We start from the raw sequence: 13,692 nt of genomic DNA, 5'->3' as shown, positions 1-13,692 counted from the left end.
AATTAGCTAAGAGTGGGGACCTCAGGAAGAAAGAGATGGATCATCAGCCAGCATTTCTGGCTGAAGGTGGTTGAAAGGTTTCAACCTTGTTATTGCCTGAATTGTGACCTGAACAATTTTCCAGCTGCTGATAAAAAAATCAAAGTGCAAAAATGATCCCTGATATATCTGTATTGGAAAAATATCTCTCTACACTCCATGCCTGTTCGGAGAAGACAAATGAAATTTATTGTAGAAAATCTGGTAATTACAGCAGAACTTTATAGTAAAGCAGTGCAATTTCATGATTTTTGGAAGAATTATATACAACCCAAGGTTCTGAAGAAATATAGCATTTATATTAACCAAATTTATATACAACCTGAAAATCAGATTCCCTCAACAATTGGTATTGATATTGGTATTGGTGCTGCCAAAGGTGCAACCTCTGATCTTTGATTAATTCTTCTATTGGGATGAAGTTAAACCCCAAGAGAACTTCAGAGCTTCTGGCCTTTTATATACAACATTCTATACTTAATCAATTTTCTGTACTTTGAATAAAAATGGTATAAAATAAACCTTGAAGAGGATTGTTTCTGGAAGGAGACTAACAAAATGTTGTCTGCAGATCCCAGGCAGTTTGTTCTCACATTCCAAAATATACTAACATCTCTCAAAGACTTTGTACAGATCAGGCAGATTGGCAAGCTGCAGGATGGATCCATCCTCTGTAAAGTGCTTTGGTGGAAGGAGGAGTGTTCTGAAAGCTTTGGAAACTATATGTTCTACAGTCCACTTCCATGACTTGTCAGTGCTGAGCTCCTGATTCTGCAGAAGAAGAAAGATAATTTCAAGCTATGTATTTATCAGTGAGTAATGGATTAACCCTAACATATCACAACATAGAACCCTTTACTGATTTGCTCCCCCAGCTTCCTACAGATCTTTGACTTCTTGGCTCCAGTCACTAACTGGTCCATCAGCCAAGAGGTCACTATCCAGTTGTGAACCTCAACTATCAGTCAATAGCCTATTCTTGCATGTTTGGAACGTGAAATACGATTAAACCAAACATTATTGCAACCCAATGTACACCCACTTCCAAAGAACGTCACTGAATAGTCATCAGGGGGAGGGACCCTGACAGAGTTTCTCCTTCAGTAACATGCTCCCTTTTAGTATAGCATAGGCCTTGCTGGTCTCTTGGTCTCAGATACTGGATATATTTATTATTAGTGACCCTGCCAACTCAATCAGATCATTTACTCTAATTTGAAAGAGTGATCTATGTTCAGCTTTAAAATTAATTGACTGCCATGTCAGTCTTGCTCTTTGAATATTTGCCAATTAGAGACCTTTGAGACGAAAAGGTCCATATTCATGGTTATAACATTGAATTGTTTGTCTTTACTTATCATTATCAATACCCATCCTAAGGTAGAGCAGGAATGTCATTAAAAATTTGCACTGTATAGAACCACTTGTCGTTCCAGCTCATCCTGGTAATGGTAGCTGAAGGCTGATACCAGAGTTCAGGATATCTGCTCAGGACTGGAGAGAAATTGCAATGGGAGGGGGTAAGATTCAGTTACTGTGGTCCATATAGGTATGAATGATACAGATAACACTAGGAAAGAGACTCTGCACAGAGGGTATGAGGAGCTAGGCACTTCTCAAAAGGTAATAATCTTTGATTTATAACTTGAGCCACATGCAAATTGGTGTAGTGTAAATGAGATTAGAGAGATGAATGCATGGCTCAAAAATTGCGTTAGTCAAAAGGAAGAGGTGTCTAAAATTGCCTAATAATGGCAAGCCCCAAGCTTGGGAGCATTTTAGAGCTCTGCAAAGGTGAACCAAGAAAATTATTAAGCAAGGGAAAATAGAACGGGAGAGTGAACTAGCAACAAACAAAAAAGATTCAAGCTTCTATAGGCATGTAAAAAGATCAGCAAAAACAAATATGACCATTACAAGCAGAATCAGAAGAATGTATAATGGGGTATAAGAAAATGGCAGTAAAAATAAACATATTTCATGTCTGTCTCCAAGTACTAACACCCTCCCAGAAATGGAGAATCAAGGGACTAGTATAAATGAGGATCAAGATATTAATTAGTTTTAAAAAGATACTGTAAAAATGAATGGGACTTAAATTTAGATATATCCTCTTGATCTGATGATCTATATCCTGCAGAATGCGGTGGCTGTAGAGATGGTATATATATTGATGGTGACCTTTCAAAATGCTATAGACCCCAAAATGGTTCCTGCAGATTACAAGGTGGCAAATGTAACCCCATGACTTAAGAGGGGGAGAGAAAACAGGGAACTGAAGACCTGTTAGCTTGACATCAGTAGTAGGGAAAATGCTAGGTTCTCTTATGAAGGATATGACAGAACATCTAGAAACTAATGGTAGGATTTATGAAAGAGAAAAACATGTTTAGCAAACCAGTTGGGAATTTTTTTTTGAGGGTGTAACCAGCAGAACAGATGCCGGGGAATTGGTAGATCTGGTGTATTTAGATTTTCAGAAAACCTTTGATGAAGTCCCACATGAGAAGTTATTAAACCAAATTAGAGGACATGGCATTGGGAGTGAATGAGAGGTGATCTCATTTAATTATACTATGTTCTTACAGGACAGGGTAGATGCAGGGAGGATGTTTCTCTTGGTGGGGGAATTTGAGAACCAAAGGACACAGTCCCAGAATAAGAGACAGGCCATTTTGAAATGAGATGAGAAAGAACTTCTCCACGCAGAGAGATGAATTTTTCAAATTCTCTGCCTCAGATGTCTATGGCAGCTCAGTCATTGAGTATATATTTAAGATTGAGATCAATAGATTTCTATTAAAAACATCTAGGGATACAGGAATAGTGCAAGTTTTGAAGCAGAAGATTAACCATGTTCTCATTGAGTGGTGAAAGAGACCCAAAGGGCCAAATGGCCTACTCCTGCTCCAATTTCTTATAGAACATAGAACATTACAGCGCAGAACAGGCCCTTCGGCCCACGATGTTGCGCTGACCAGCTTTTAAAAAAAAACAACACTAACCCACTAATCTAAACCAATCCCATTTCGTCCATAAACCTATCCACAGATCTCTTAAACGCCCCCAAACTAGGCTCTGAGATCTGACCTCTATTTAGAATAACACAGTTGATCACAGTTATACCTGCTGACCTGGATTCGGTGACATCTCAGTATCCAGTGTATACTCTTTTCTGATGGAGTAAAACATACCAAATTCTTTGCTTAATTTTTCAAAACACTCCTTTTCTTCATCCCAGTTCACCTACACAACAATAATAACACATTACATCTGTGTAATCATAAAAGATACCACACGCAAAATGAAAGTGCCAGTGAATGAGAGCCAATGACTTTGCCTATCTTGAATTGCGACCTGATGTTATATAAAACAATTCATAATAACAATGAACAAAGGCTACATATTATTCATTACTATCACTAAATATGATGATGTAAGATATGGTCCTGATGGAAGGAAGGGTTTTTCACCAATTTATCAGGAAGGGGGTTGAAATGGGAACAGCTGATGCAGCTATTCTGAAAACCAATGTGAGAACTGTACATACAAGAAAAAAATTACTGCAGATGCTGGTAATCCAAAAAGCTCAGGTCAGGTAGAATCGAGAGAAACAGAGTTCATGTTTCAAGTTGATGACCCTTCATCAGAACTGAGGAAAGGTACAAATGAAATAAGTTTGAGCAAGTGAAAATAGGGAGATGTGTGGAAGAACAGAAAGGAAGGTCTGATATAGGGCAGAAGCCAAGAGAGATTAAATGACAAAAGGTTTCATGGCAGAAAAGTGATAGGGATTGGTAATGGGACAAATAAAGGAACAGAAAAGTGTATAAACAAGGAAGGTATGGTTGCATAGCAGCTGTCCAAATGAAGGAACAAGGAAAAAAAAAATCAAACCAGCAAAAATAAATAAAAAGTTGTGACCTAAAATTGTTGAACTCAATGTTGAGTTCAGAAGAACAAAGAACAGTACAGCACAGGAACAGGTCCTTTGGCCCTCCAAGCCTAATGGAGGGTCAAACTAGACCATTCGTTTGTATCCCTCCATTCCCAGTCTGTTCATGTGGCTAAGTCTTAAACAATCCCAGCGTGTCTGCCTCAACCACCTTGCTTGGCAGTGCATTCCAGGCCCCCACCACCCTCTGTGTAAAATACGTCCCCCTGACATCTGTGTTGTACCTTGCCCCCCTCACCTTGAACTTGTGACCCTTTGTGTTCGTCACCTCTGACCTGGGAAAAACCTTCCCACTGTTCACCCTATCTATGCCCTTCATAAATTTTATACACCTCTATTAGGTTGCCCCTCATCCTCTGTCCTTCTAAGGGGGAACAACCCCAGTTTATCCAATCTCTCCTCATAGCTAAGACCCTCCATACCAGCAACATCCTGGTAAACCTTTTCTGTACTCTCTCCAAAGCCTCCATGTCCTTCTGGTACTGTGGTGACCAGAACTAGACGCAGGACGTGATGGAGTAGCAAGTTGAAAGATGAATTGCTGTTCCTCAAGCTTGCGTGGAGTTTATTTAGAACAGTGCAGCAGCCAATCACGGAATGTTGGAGTGGGAGAAAGGTGGAGAATTGAAATGACAAGCAATAGAAAGGTCAGGGTTATAATTTGCGGTTGTATGGAGGTGTTCCACAAAAGTAATCACATAATCTGCACTTGGTCTTCCCAGTGTACAGGAAACCCACATTGTGAGCACTGAATACAACTCACTAAATTGAAAGAATTACCAGTAAATTGCTGTTTCTTGGGAAGAGTGTTTGGTATCCTGGATACTGAAAAAGGAGAAGGTAAAAAGGATGGTACTGCATCTCCTGTACTTGCATGGAAAGGTGCTTTAGGATAAGGAGGGGCTGTTGAGAAGTGAATAAGGAGTGGTTTATGGTGCGGTGAATGTGTCTGAATGCTGAAAGGGAGTGGAAGTGGAAGATATGTTTGGTGGATGCATCACATCGTAGGTGGTGTGAATGGTGAAGGACAATCCATTGAATACAGAGGCTCAATGGGTACAATGAGAACAAGGGGAACCCAATCACGGTTTTGGGAGAAAAGGCAAAAGGTGATGGCAGAATTGCATGAAATAAGGGCCCCGTCAACCAAGCTGGCAGGGATTCCTCGGTTGAGGAGAAAGGAAGGCATATTGGAAGGGAGGGAAATTACACAGATTTGCGGATAGAACCCGATATCTTCTAAGGCCATTCTGGCCATCTTTAAGTGGAGAAGGATCATGTCTCTTCACAAGTTCCACTATCAATTACTACTGCGTATTTTCAAGATGGATTTTAAAAATGAAACCTAATTTACATGGACTGCAGTGAAATCAGAAAAGAATAAAGAACAAAGAAACCAGTTGAACAGCTAGTTATTCATCTTGTAGTTTTCAGTCATGCTAAAAAGCTCAACACGATCACAGGTTCTGTTATCAGGAAGAATTTACTCAGACTCCCATAGGAATACAACACTTAGGAGCAGGAATAGGCTATTCTGCCCCTTCAACCTGCTGTGTCATTCGAGAAGATCACAGTTACTCCGGTTGCACTCTAAACTCCATTTGAGTCTATCCCAACTCCCAAAACCATTGACACACTCATCTTATCAACAAGATATTTAACTCAACCTTGAATAAATTTAATGATCCATACTCCACTCTCGCCGGGGAGAAGCATTCCACATTCCAACAACCCTCAAATATTTAAAAAAAACTCCTCATCTCTGTCTCACAAGGGAGATCACTTATTCTTAAACTATGTCCCCTCGTTCTGGTCTCCCCTGGAAATGGAAACTTCCTCCAGGTACCTACCCTATCAACTCCTCTCAGGATCATATATGTTTCAATAAGGTCACCTCTCAATTCTTCTGAGGTCCAATGAGTACAGACTCAACCTATTCAACCTTTCTTCACAAGATAACCCTTTCATCCCTGGAATGAGTGCACCCTCTCAGAACTGCTTTGACTGCAATATATTTTTTCAAACATGGAGGCCAAAACTGCACAGTACTCCAGATATGGTCTTGCCAATACCCTGTACAGTTGCAGTATCACTTCCCTATGTTCAATAAACACAAACATTTCATTTACTGTTCAATGCACACTAGCTTTTTGTGATTTTTCATGTACCAGGACACCAAGATCATGGCACAGTGGCTAGCACTGCTACCTCACAGTACCAGGGACCCAAGTTCAATTCCTGGCTTAGGTCATTGTCAGTGTGGAGTCTGCATGTTCTCTCCATCTGCATGGGTTTCCTCCCATAGTTTGAAAGACATGCCAGTTAGATGCATTGGCCGTGTTAAATTCTCCCTCAGTGTACCCAAATGAGGGCCGGACTGTGGGATTTTCAGTGACTTCATTGCAATGTTAATGTGAGCCTGTGACACTAATAAATAACTTCAAATTTTAAGATCCCTCTATTCCAGAGTTCTTCAATTGCTCTCAATTTAAATTGTATACTGTTTTTCTTCCTGCCAAAGTGGATAAGTTCCCACATTATACTATCCACCAGTTTTTGATCACTCACTTTGTCTATCTCCCTTTGCAGACTCTCTACATCCTCTTGACAACTTACTTTCCTATCTATCATCAGAAAATTAAGCCACCATGCATTTGGTCTCTTTATCCAAGTCATTGAAAGAGTTTATAAATAGTTGAGGCCTCAGCACTGATCCCTGTGGTACTCCACAAGTTCAGCCTGCCAACCCAAAAAGGACTCATTTATTTCTACTCTCTGCTTCCTGTTAAAGAATCTTTTATCCATGCTAATATGTTCCCTAAACTGTGTACGCTTATCTTGTGCGGTAACTTTTGATCTGGCACCTTATCAAATGCCTTTTGAAAATCGAAGTACACCTTGCTTGATACTTCCTCAAAATAATTTAATTAGTTAAAACATGATTTCCCTGTCGTAAACTGCCTGATCAAATTATGATTTTCTAAGTATTCTGCTATAATTTCCTTATTAGTGAATTCTAGCAATTTCCCAATGACAAACGTTAGGCTGACTGGCCTGTAGTTTCCTGCTTTGTGTTTCCTTTTTTGAATAGAGGTGTTACATTAGCTATTTTCCAATCCACTGGGACTCTCGCAGTATCTAAGGAACTTTGGAAGATTATAACCAATTAATTTACTATCTTGCTAACCACTTAATGGTAAGGCCCTGCCTGGGATGCACATTATCTAGCCTAGATTTAACTAACTCCGTACAGGGTGATAAACATACATACTGGAGTGCCTAGGAATGAAACAGAAACGGAGGCCAGTGAGAAATTTGAGGGGGAACTGGATAATTCTTTAGTAAAAGTGACAATGTAAGCAGCATATTTTCCCAGTCCTCTATATTTTTGTTTTACAGATATGACGATTAGGGTACTCACCTCTGTAGCAAGACGCAGGATGAACATTGGCAGTCCTTCGAGAGCGGGAACATAGTTTTCCAAGACTAAAGGTAATCCAGTTAGGTTTCCCTCCTAGAAATGACCACAGCAAATACAATTCTGAAAATGGCACTGGGTTAAGATATCCTTCAGTAGGTCACATGGAAAATAGATGATATTTGGTGTCATCAGGTGGTCAGTTTCATAATTGCAACAACTGGCACTTTATTCCATCTTTAGCAGAAATGCTCTGAATTACTCGAGCAGGTCACTCCAGATTCTAACAATCTTTAGTTACCTTAAATAGTACACTAACCTCATCAATACCAAGAGAAAAGTAATCCTGCAGCATTTCAGATTTTGTCTTCAAAAAATCTACAATGTATTCTGCTAATCCCTCTTTAGGACCATCCTCTTCTGTCCAGCCACTTTCTGGGCTATCCAATGCCAGCATAGCCAGTTCGTACAAGGGGGCAGAGTTCTGAATATAAGGTTAAAAAGAAACAATCTCAATATCTTCTGTGAGCAATCAAATGACTAAGACAAAAAATAATGTCATACACTTACCGACAACTTCAACACTCCAAAATTACCAAAGTCATAGATTAAGATCTGGTAGAACAATTCTTGACTGAAAGGAAAAACACAAATTGTAGTCAGGAAATTGTGCAACATAAAATGGCATTTCACCTAAGTAAAAAGTCTGACAACATCAGATTTTAGTCCAACCAATTTATTTGATAGTAAACTCACAAGCTTTCGAGGGGACTCCCTCTTCGTCAGGTGAATGGAGAGTTCACCTGACTCTCCATTCACCTGACGAAGAGGGAGTCCCCTCGAAAGCTTGTGAGTTTACTATCAAATAAATCGGTTGGACTAAAACCTGGTGTTGTCAGACTTTTTACTGTGTTTACCCCAGTCCAACGCCGGCACATCCACACCATTTCACCGAAGCACAGAGATCAGTCAGGTCAAAGACAATAACACTTACACAAACTTCTTTTACAAAAACAAAAGGGAAAATGCTAGAAATCTGAAATAAAGGAGGAAAATGCTGGAAATACTCAGCATCTGTGAAGGGAGACAGGACTAATATTTTAGATTTCACTGGAAACTTTTTTCAGTGCTGATAAAAGCACATTGAGCTGAAATGTTGATTCCTTTTATCTGTCCACAGATGTTGAAGGACTTGAGTACTTCTCAACATTTTTTGATTTTAATCAAATGTTGTGGATGACTCCCCTTTTAGAAACAAGGGTTCCAATCAGGCTAAATCATAGATATTCAGAGACTCTGCTCCCACTGCAGACTGAGAATATCATTAATAATTTTTTTCAATTATAATTAATTATTACAATATGACATGAACACTGGAAGTATTGTTTTCTCCACTCTGCTCCTTGTAGTGAGATTGTGATTGGAACAAAAATTTACTCTATTGTGGAAACTGCTCTAAATCACATTTTGTGGAATCCTAAATCTATGGAACAAACTTTTTCAATCTTTCCTTCCTCTCACAAAACACAAGTTTGATGTCACCTAATCACTACCTCCTGATTAATCTTGTCTTTCTTATGACTCTATTTAGCCTCAGTGGTGCCTCTAACTCGGGCACTGGCTTCAGCTGGAGCACAATAATAAAGTCATAGAATCACAGAATTCCTACAGTGCAGGAGGTAGTCATTCGGCTCGTAGTGTCTGCACTGACTTTCCTACAGAGCATGTTACGCAGTCCCTATCCTTGTAATCCCACGTATTTACCCCACTAATCCCCCTAACCTATACATCCTAAGGGGCAATCAACCTAACCTGCACATCTTTGGAGTGTGGGGAAGAAACCAGAACACCTGGGAGGAAACCCACGCAGACACAGGGAGAACATACAAACTCCAAAGGTCACCAAAGGTCAGAATTGAACCCGGGTCCCTGATGTTGTGAGGCAGCAGTGCTAACCACTATGCAACCATTGATATTAGACTTTTTAAAAAATTTGGTTTATGGCCTCTCTGAAGAGTTCATATAGCTTCTGTGGACTGTGGTGGGTGGATATATTGTGATGCACAGGGCATCACTGTTGTTTAGAGCAAACTCAATGTACCAGTACATACTGTCAGTCTACATATGTTTTTTTCCCCAAATTGTGAAGCTTTTAATGAACTTGTTTAATTAATTCTGTTGTCCATACTAATATCAAACAGTGAAAACACTATCATTGAAATGTCCTGGTTTCACTTAACCCCTTTTTATGCCTGGTTGGATTTGAAATTGTCCTAATCCAATAGGCTTACTCAATAGAGATAGTACTGTGTTAAGAGAATGAATAAGTTACCTGAGTTTAGTGGTGTTAATTAGGTAAAGTTTAGTTTGATACTGCACCAGTGCCCACTGGGGGTTCACACAACCTATAAATGAATGATTCTGTAGCATATCTTGTAGGCCTTTGAAATAAATAACAAAGAAAATTAGTGCCTTGACCACAAGAATACCACATAAGAGTAAAACAAACAGCATTTCAAATATATTTGGAGTTTTATCAATTATTTGGCTCAATTTTCATTCACCTTTACGCAACCAACAGCTGGACTAATGTGACTAAGCCATGGTAATATGTACACAAGATCAACAAACATCAACTTCTGCCTCTCCCCTAGCCCTTTTCAGGCAGCAACATGTCTAACAGCTGGTTCCTTTACCTGCATGGTTTTGACTGTTGACCTCTTCCCGCAGGCTGAGAACACTGGTTAGGTTAATAATTCGCCTCTTTGGAAGATGGGCAGCTGTCATATCACGACTGGAGTTCACTTCCTTTACCTCACTTGGTGAATCTGCCCTCGACCGTTTCCTAACAGTAAACAAGGTTATATCTATATAAATACCAAGTACATTAGATTGTTACACTGTCAGTTTCTGAAATACATTAATCCCAATCTTCTCACCATTTATTCTTAACTGCAGATTAAGTTCAAATCTCTTCTATATCTAGATTTCCAACACGCAAGCTGTGTGCAAGACAGGTGGAGAAATTGAGCAAGCATGCTTACTGCGATGGCCAGCTCAGTGTCAGGACCAATAGATAAGATGCAATGTTGGTGGGCTTCATTTTTTAGCTGCCACAAAACAAAATTCAAACCATGAACAAAAATGAAAAGCAACAATGGCTCATATTTTTGTCTTTGATAACTCAGTAATGTTTTTGCTTGTAGCAAGATCTGTACACCCCTGAAATTCCAAGGGACATGTTCTCAACTTGTGAGACAGTTTTCTGTTTCTAAACTGAAGTTTTTCTGGAACAGGACCCCATGCTAAGAAACTGACACAGGGTGGGACTTTCTGCCCACCAGTGCAAGCTTTGTTGCAGCAAAGGCAGCCCACCATTGGACAGTGGTGAGATCGTCTGGTTCTACCACTGTTAATGGGGGTTTCCTGTTATTCGCACCATCTGCTGACAGGGAAACCATGGTGGTGGTGGTCCCGGGTTTGGGGGGGGGGGGGGGGAGCGGGGGGGAGATATCACCACTGGCGGGACTGGAGAATCCTGCCAGTAGGAATGGCCAGCAAATCTGGTCAAATGGTTTTCCCTGCCACTTTGTACTTTTAATAGAATTCCACAATATTTTCTTGACACTTAAAATTCAGCACTACCATTCTTTCAGAGGAAGTGGACATTGTTGGCTAATCCAGTATTTTTAATTGCCCCTTCCCAATTGCCCTTCAGAAGGTGGTGGTGAGCTGCCTTCTTGAATCTCTGAAGTCCTGTAGTGCATGTACACCTACAGTGCTGCTAGAAAGGGAGTTCCAGGATTTTGACTCAACAATAGTGACAGGAAGGTGATTTATATATTTCGAAGTCAGGATAGTGTGGGGCTGGAGGGGAACTTCCATGTGGTGGTGTTACCAGATATCTGATGCCTGTGTCCTAAGTGGTTGAGGTTGCAAATTTGGAAGATGCTGTTGAAGGAGCTTTGGTAAGTTGCTGCAGTAGATGGTAATCAGCAGGTGGTTTCCTTGCCTGTTTAACCTAATGCCAGGACACTTCAGTGTTGAGAACTTTCATGGCAACTCCCTCCTGGCTGTATACCACTGTGCCACCACCTCTTTTAACTTGTCCTGTTGGTGGGAGGATGGTGTCAGGAATATTGCACCGTACAATTCTACAAGTATGATTACATCAAGCGTTTGCTTGACTAGTCTACGGGACAGCCCTCCCAAATCTGGCACAAGCCGCTAGACATCAACGAGGACGACATTTCAGGGTAAATAGGGTTGGGTTTGCCATTGTTGTTGTTGGTGGTTTGGTCAATGCCAAGTGGTTCATCCAGTTTATTTCTTTCTGTAGACTTTGCAGAATTTGATACAACTAATGGTTTTTGAGGCCATTTCAGCAAGTCACCCATTTTGTTGTGAACCTGGAGTCACACATTAGCCAGACCAGGTAAGGATGGCAGATTTCCTTCCCTAAAGGATATTAGTGAACCACAGAGGGTTTTTATGATAATCAATGGTTTCATTACCACCAAGACTATTTTTTTTTAATTCCAGCATTTGCTGTGAACCTGTATCTGCATAGCATTAGCTTGGGCTCTGGGTACTAGTCTGTGACATTACCACTATGCCACTACCTTCCCTTAACTGAAGGCACTGTACAGTAAACTGGATTTAAGTAGGACCTACAAATTAAACTGAAGAACACCAAATTTATTTGAAGGCAATACAAAATTGATTCCTTCTGTTCAAAAAATTGAAATCACTTTTCTTCTTATGTAAGGAAAAAGCAATCTCAAAAATACAAGCATGCTCTGCAAAACCTTTGAATGGTAATCCGAGAATACTTAACAAGAATGCCCTTAGGCCAGGAGAGCGAGGTTAACGAATCCAAATGTCAATTCAGATTAGAGAATGCTTCATTTCTAGTGTTCCACCATCAGAATTACAGGCTCAGCACTCATCAGGGAAGAACAGTTAGTCATCAAAACTCACAACATTGCAAACAGCTTTTGTCATCTTTTCAGTCAAATCAAGAGGCAGGGAAAATCTAAACTCTGTACTCAGAACAAAACACTGATCAGCGACTCAAAGGATATTTAATGATCAGTTTACTGGAACCAAGTGGATGAATACTTTACTTGCCAAACTGAAAAAGGTGCAAACTCTCTCTCTTATACCATGTACCAACTTCACCCTGTCAAGAATTCTTTTAACCACACCCAATTAGTATTTTTAAATTAAACAAAAGTGTGGAACTGTTCGCCACTTGTGTACAGAAAATAAGATGTTCCGATTCTTTACACATTCTTGGAACTTGGACTCCAGGAGACAGTGGATGGAAAGGAAATTCCCTGCTGAACTTGAGGCCCTTTATGTAATGTGGAAAATTGTGTCCACAGGCTCCAAATACAACTTACCGCCTCCACCCTCTGTACATTATGCATGCTCTCTGCAACTAGATTACACATAGGTAGTCCTCGTAAAACCTAAAATAAAAATGTTCAGAAATTCAAGGGCTTTCTGCCTTAATTGTTACCATTTACCTGTTTGGGGCATTGTTTGAGTTATCATTACGAGGATGTGAGGATTGCTGCAGAGTCTTGCTTGAGCTCCCGTCCTTTTCCGCAGCTAGCAAGTCAAAGTCGCTTAAGTCGTCCATCTCAGAGTCCTGATTCTGAGCCCCTCCATCAGCAGAAACAATGGCGGGTGATCCTTCCTTTGGCTTGCTGATTGGTTGAAGGAAGGCATCCATCTTCTGTTCCTTGGAGTCTGTTCGCACCATCTGGTGAGCATATGGTTTGTCAACAGAGCCCGGAACCAAAGGTTTGACAAAGTCACTGGAGGATATGGCTGGGCCTGGCAGTAAAGTCTAAAAAGATTGAAAGTTCCATTACAAGCTAATACATACAAATTGGAAATGCTTTCGCATTTAGTTTATGGCTGATGCTCAGTGAAAGAAACCACACAACATACTGAAAGGTTTTCTATATAAAACATGAAAATAGTGAACACAATGGCCAGAATGGGAAGGTCCGTTGACCTCGAGTGGGATTTTATGGTTTCAGGATAAGCAAGGCCGTAAAATCCTGCTCAGTGTGTTATGTTATTAAATGCTTCTGAAAACTGTTGTTTTCAAACATCATATTACCAATTATTTTAAATAGGTGAACAATGAAAAAGATACAGGTTTGTGCTTTTAGTCAACATTTACATTCACTATATTGCTCAACTGAAAGTGAGTCAAACTGCTAAGGTTGTGTTCAGGACTTCAGCATCTGCAATGCTTTTCACA

General features: G+C 40.2%; 1 protein-coding gene across 1 annotated transcript in view; it reads right to left on the bottom strand.

The window, feature by feature from the left end:
* Nucleotides 1-203: 203 nt before the first annotated feature.
* mlh1 (mutL homolog 1, colon cancer, nonpolyposis type 2 (E. coli)) overlaps nt 204-13,692 on the bottom strand; it is a 53,525-nt gene continuing 40,036 nt past the window's right edge. The window contains exons 12-19 of the mRNA XM_080193696.1: nt 12,944-13,269; nt 10,109-10,257; nt 9,745-9,853; nt 7,983-8,046; nt 7,732-7,896; nt 7,416-7,508; nt 3,166-3,285; nt 204-810 (exon numbers count right to left, since the gene is read on the bottom strand). Coding sequence (XP_080049822.1) covers nt 646-810; nt 3,166-3,285; nt 7,416-7,508; nt 7,732-7,896; nt 7,983-8,046; nt 9,745-9,853; nt 10,109-10,257; nt 12,944-13,269 — 1,191 coding nt within the window. The 3' untranslated portion in view covers nt 204-645. The remainder of the gene's footprint in view (nt 811-3,165; nt 3,286-7,415; nt 7,509-7,731; nt 7,897-7,982; nt 8,047-9,744; nt 9,854-10,108; nt 10,258-12,943; nt 13,270-13,692) is intronic.

The sequence above is a fragment of the Carcharhinus amblyrhynchos genome, chromosome 8 (assembly GCF_965287045.1).
Source record: "Carcharhinus amblyrhynchos chromosome 8, sCarAmb.v2.hapA, whole genome shotgun sequence".
Lineage (NCBI taxonomy): Eukaryota > Metazoa > Chordata > Chondrichthyes > Carcharhiniformes > Carcharhinidae > Carcharhinus > Carcharhinus amblyrhynchos.
Note: the sequence above shows the minus strand (reverse complement) of the source record. Positions and strands in the feature narration are given on the sequence as shown.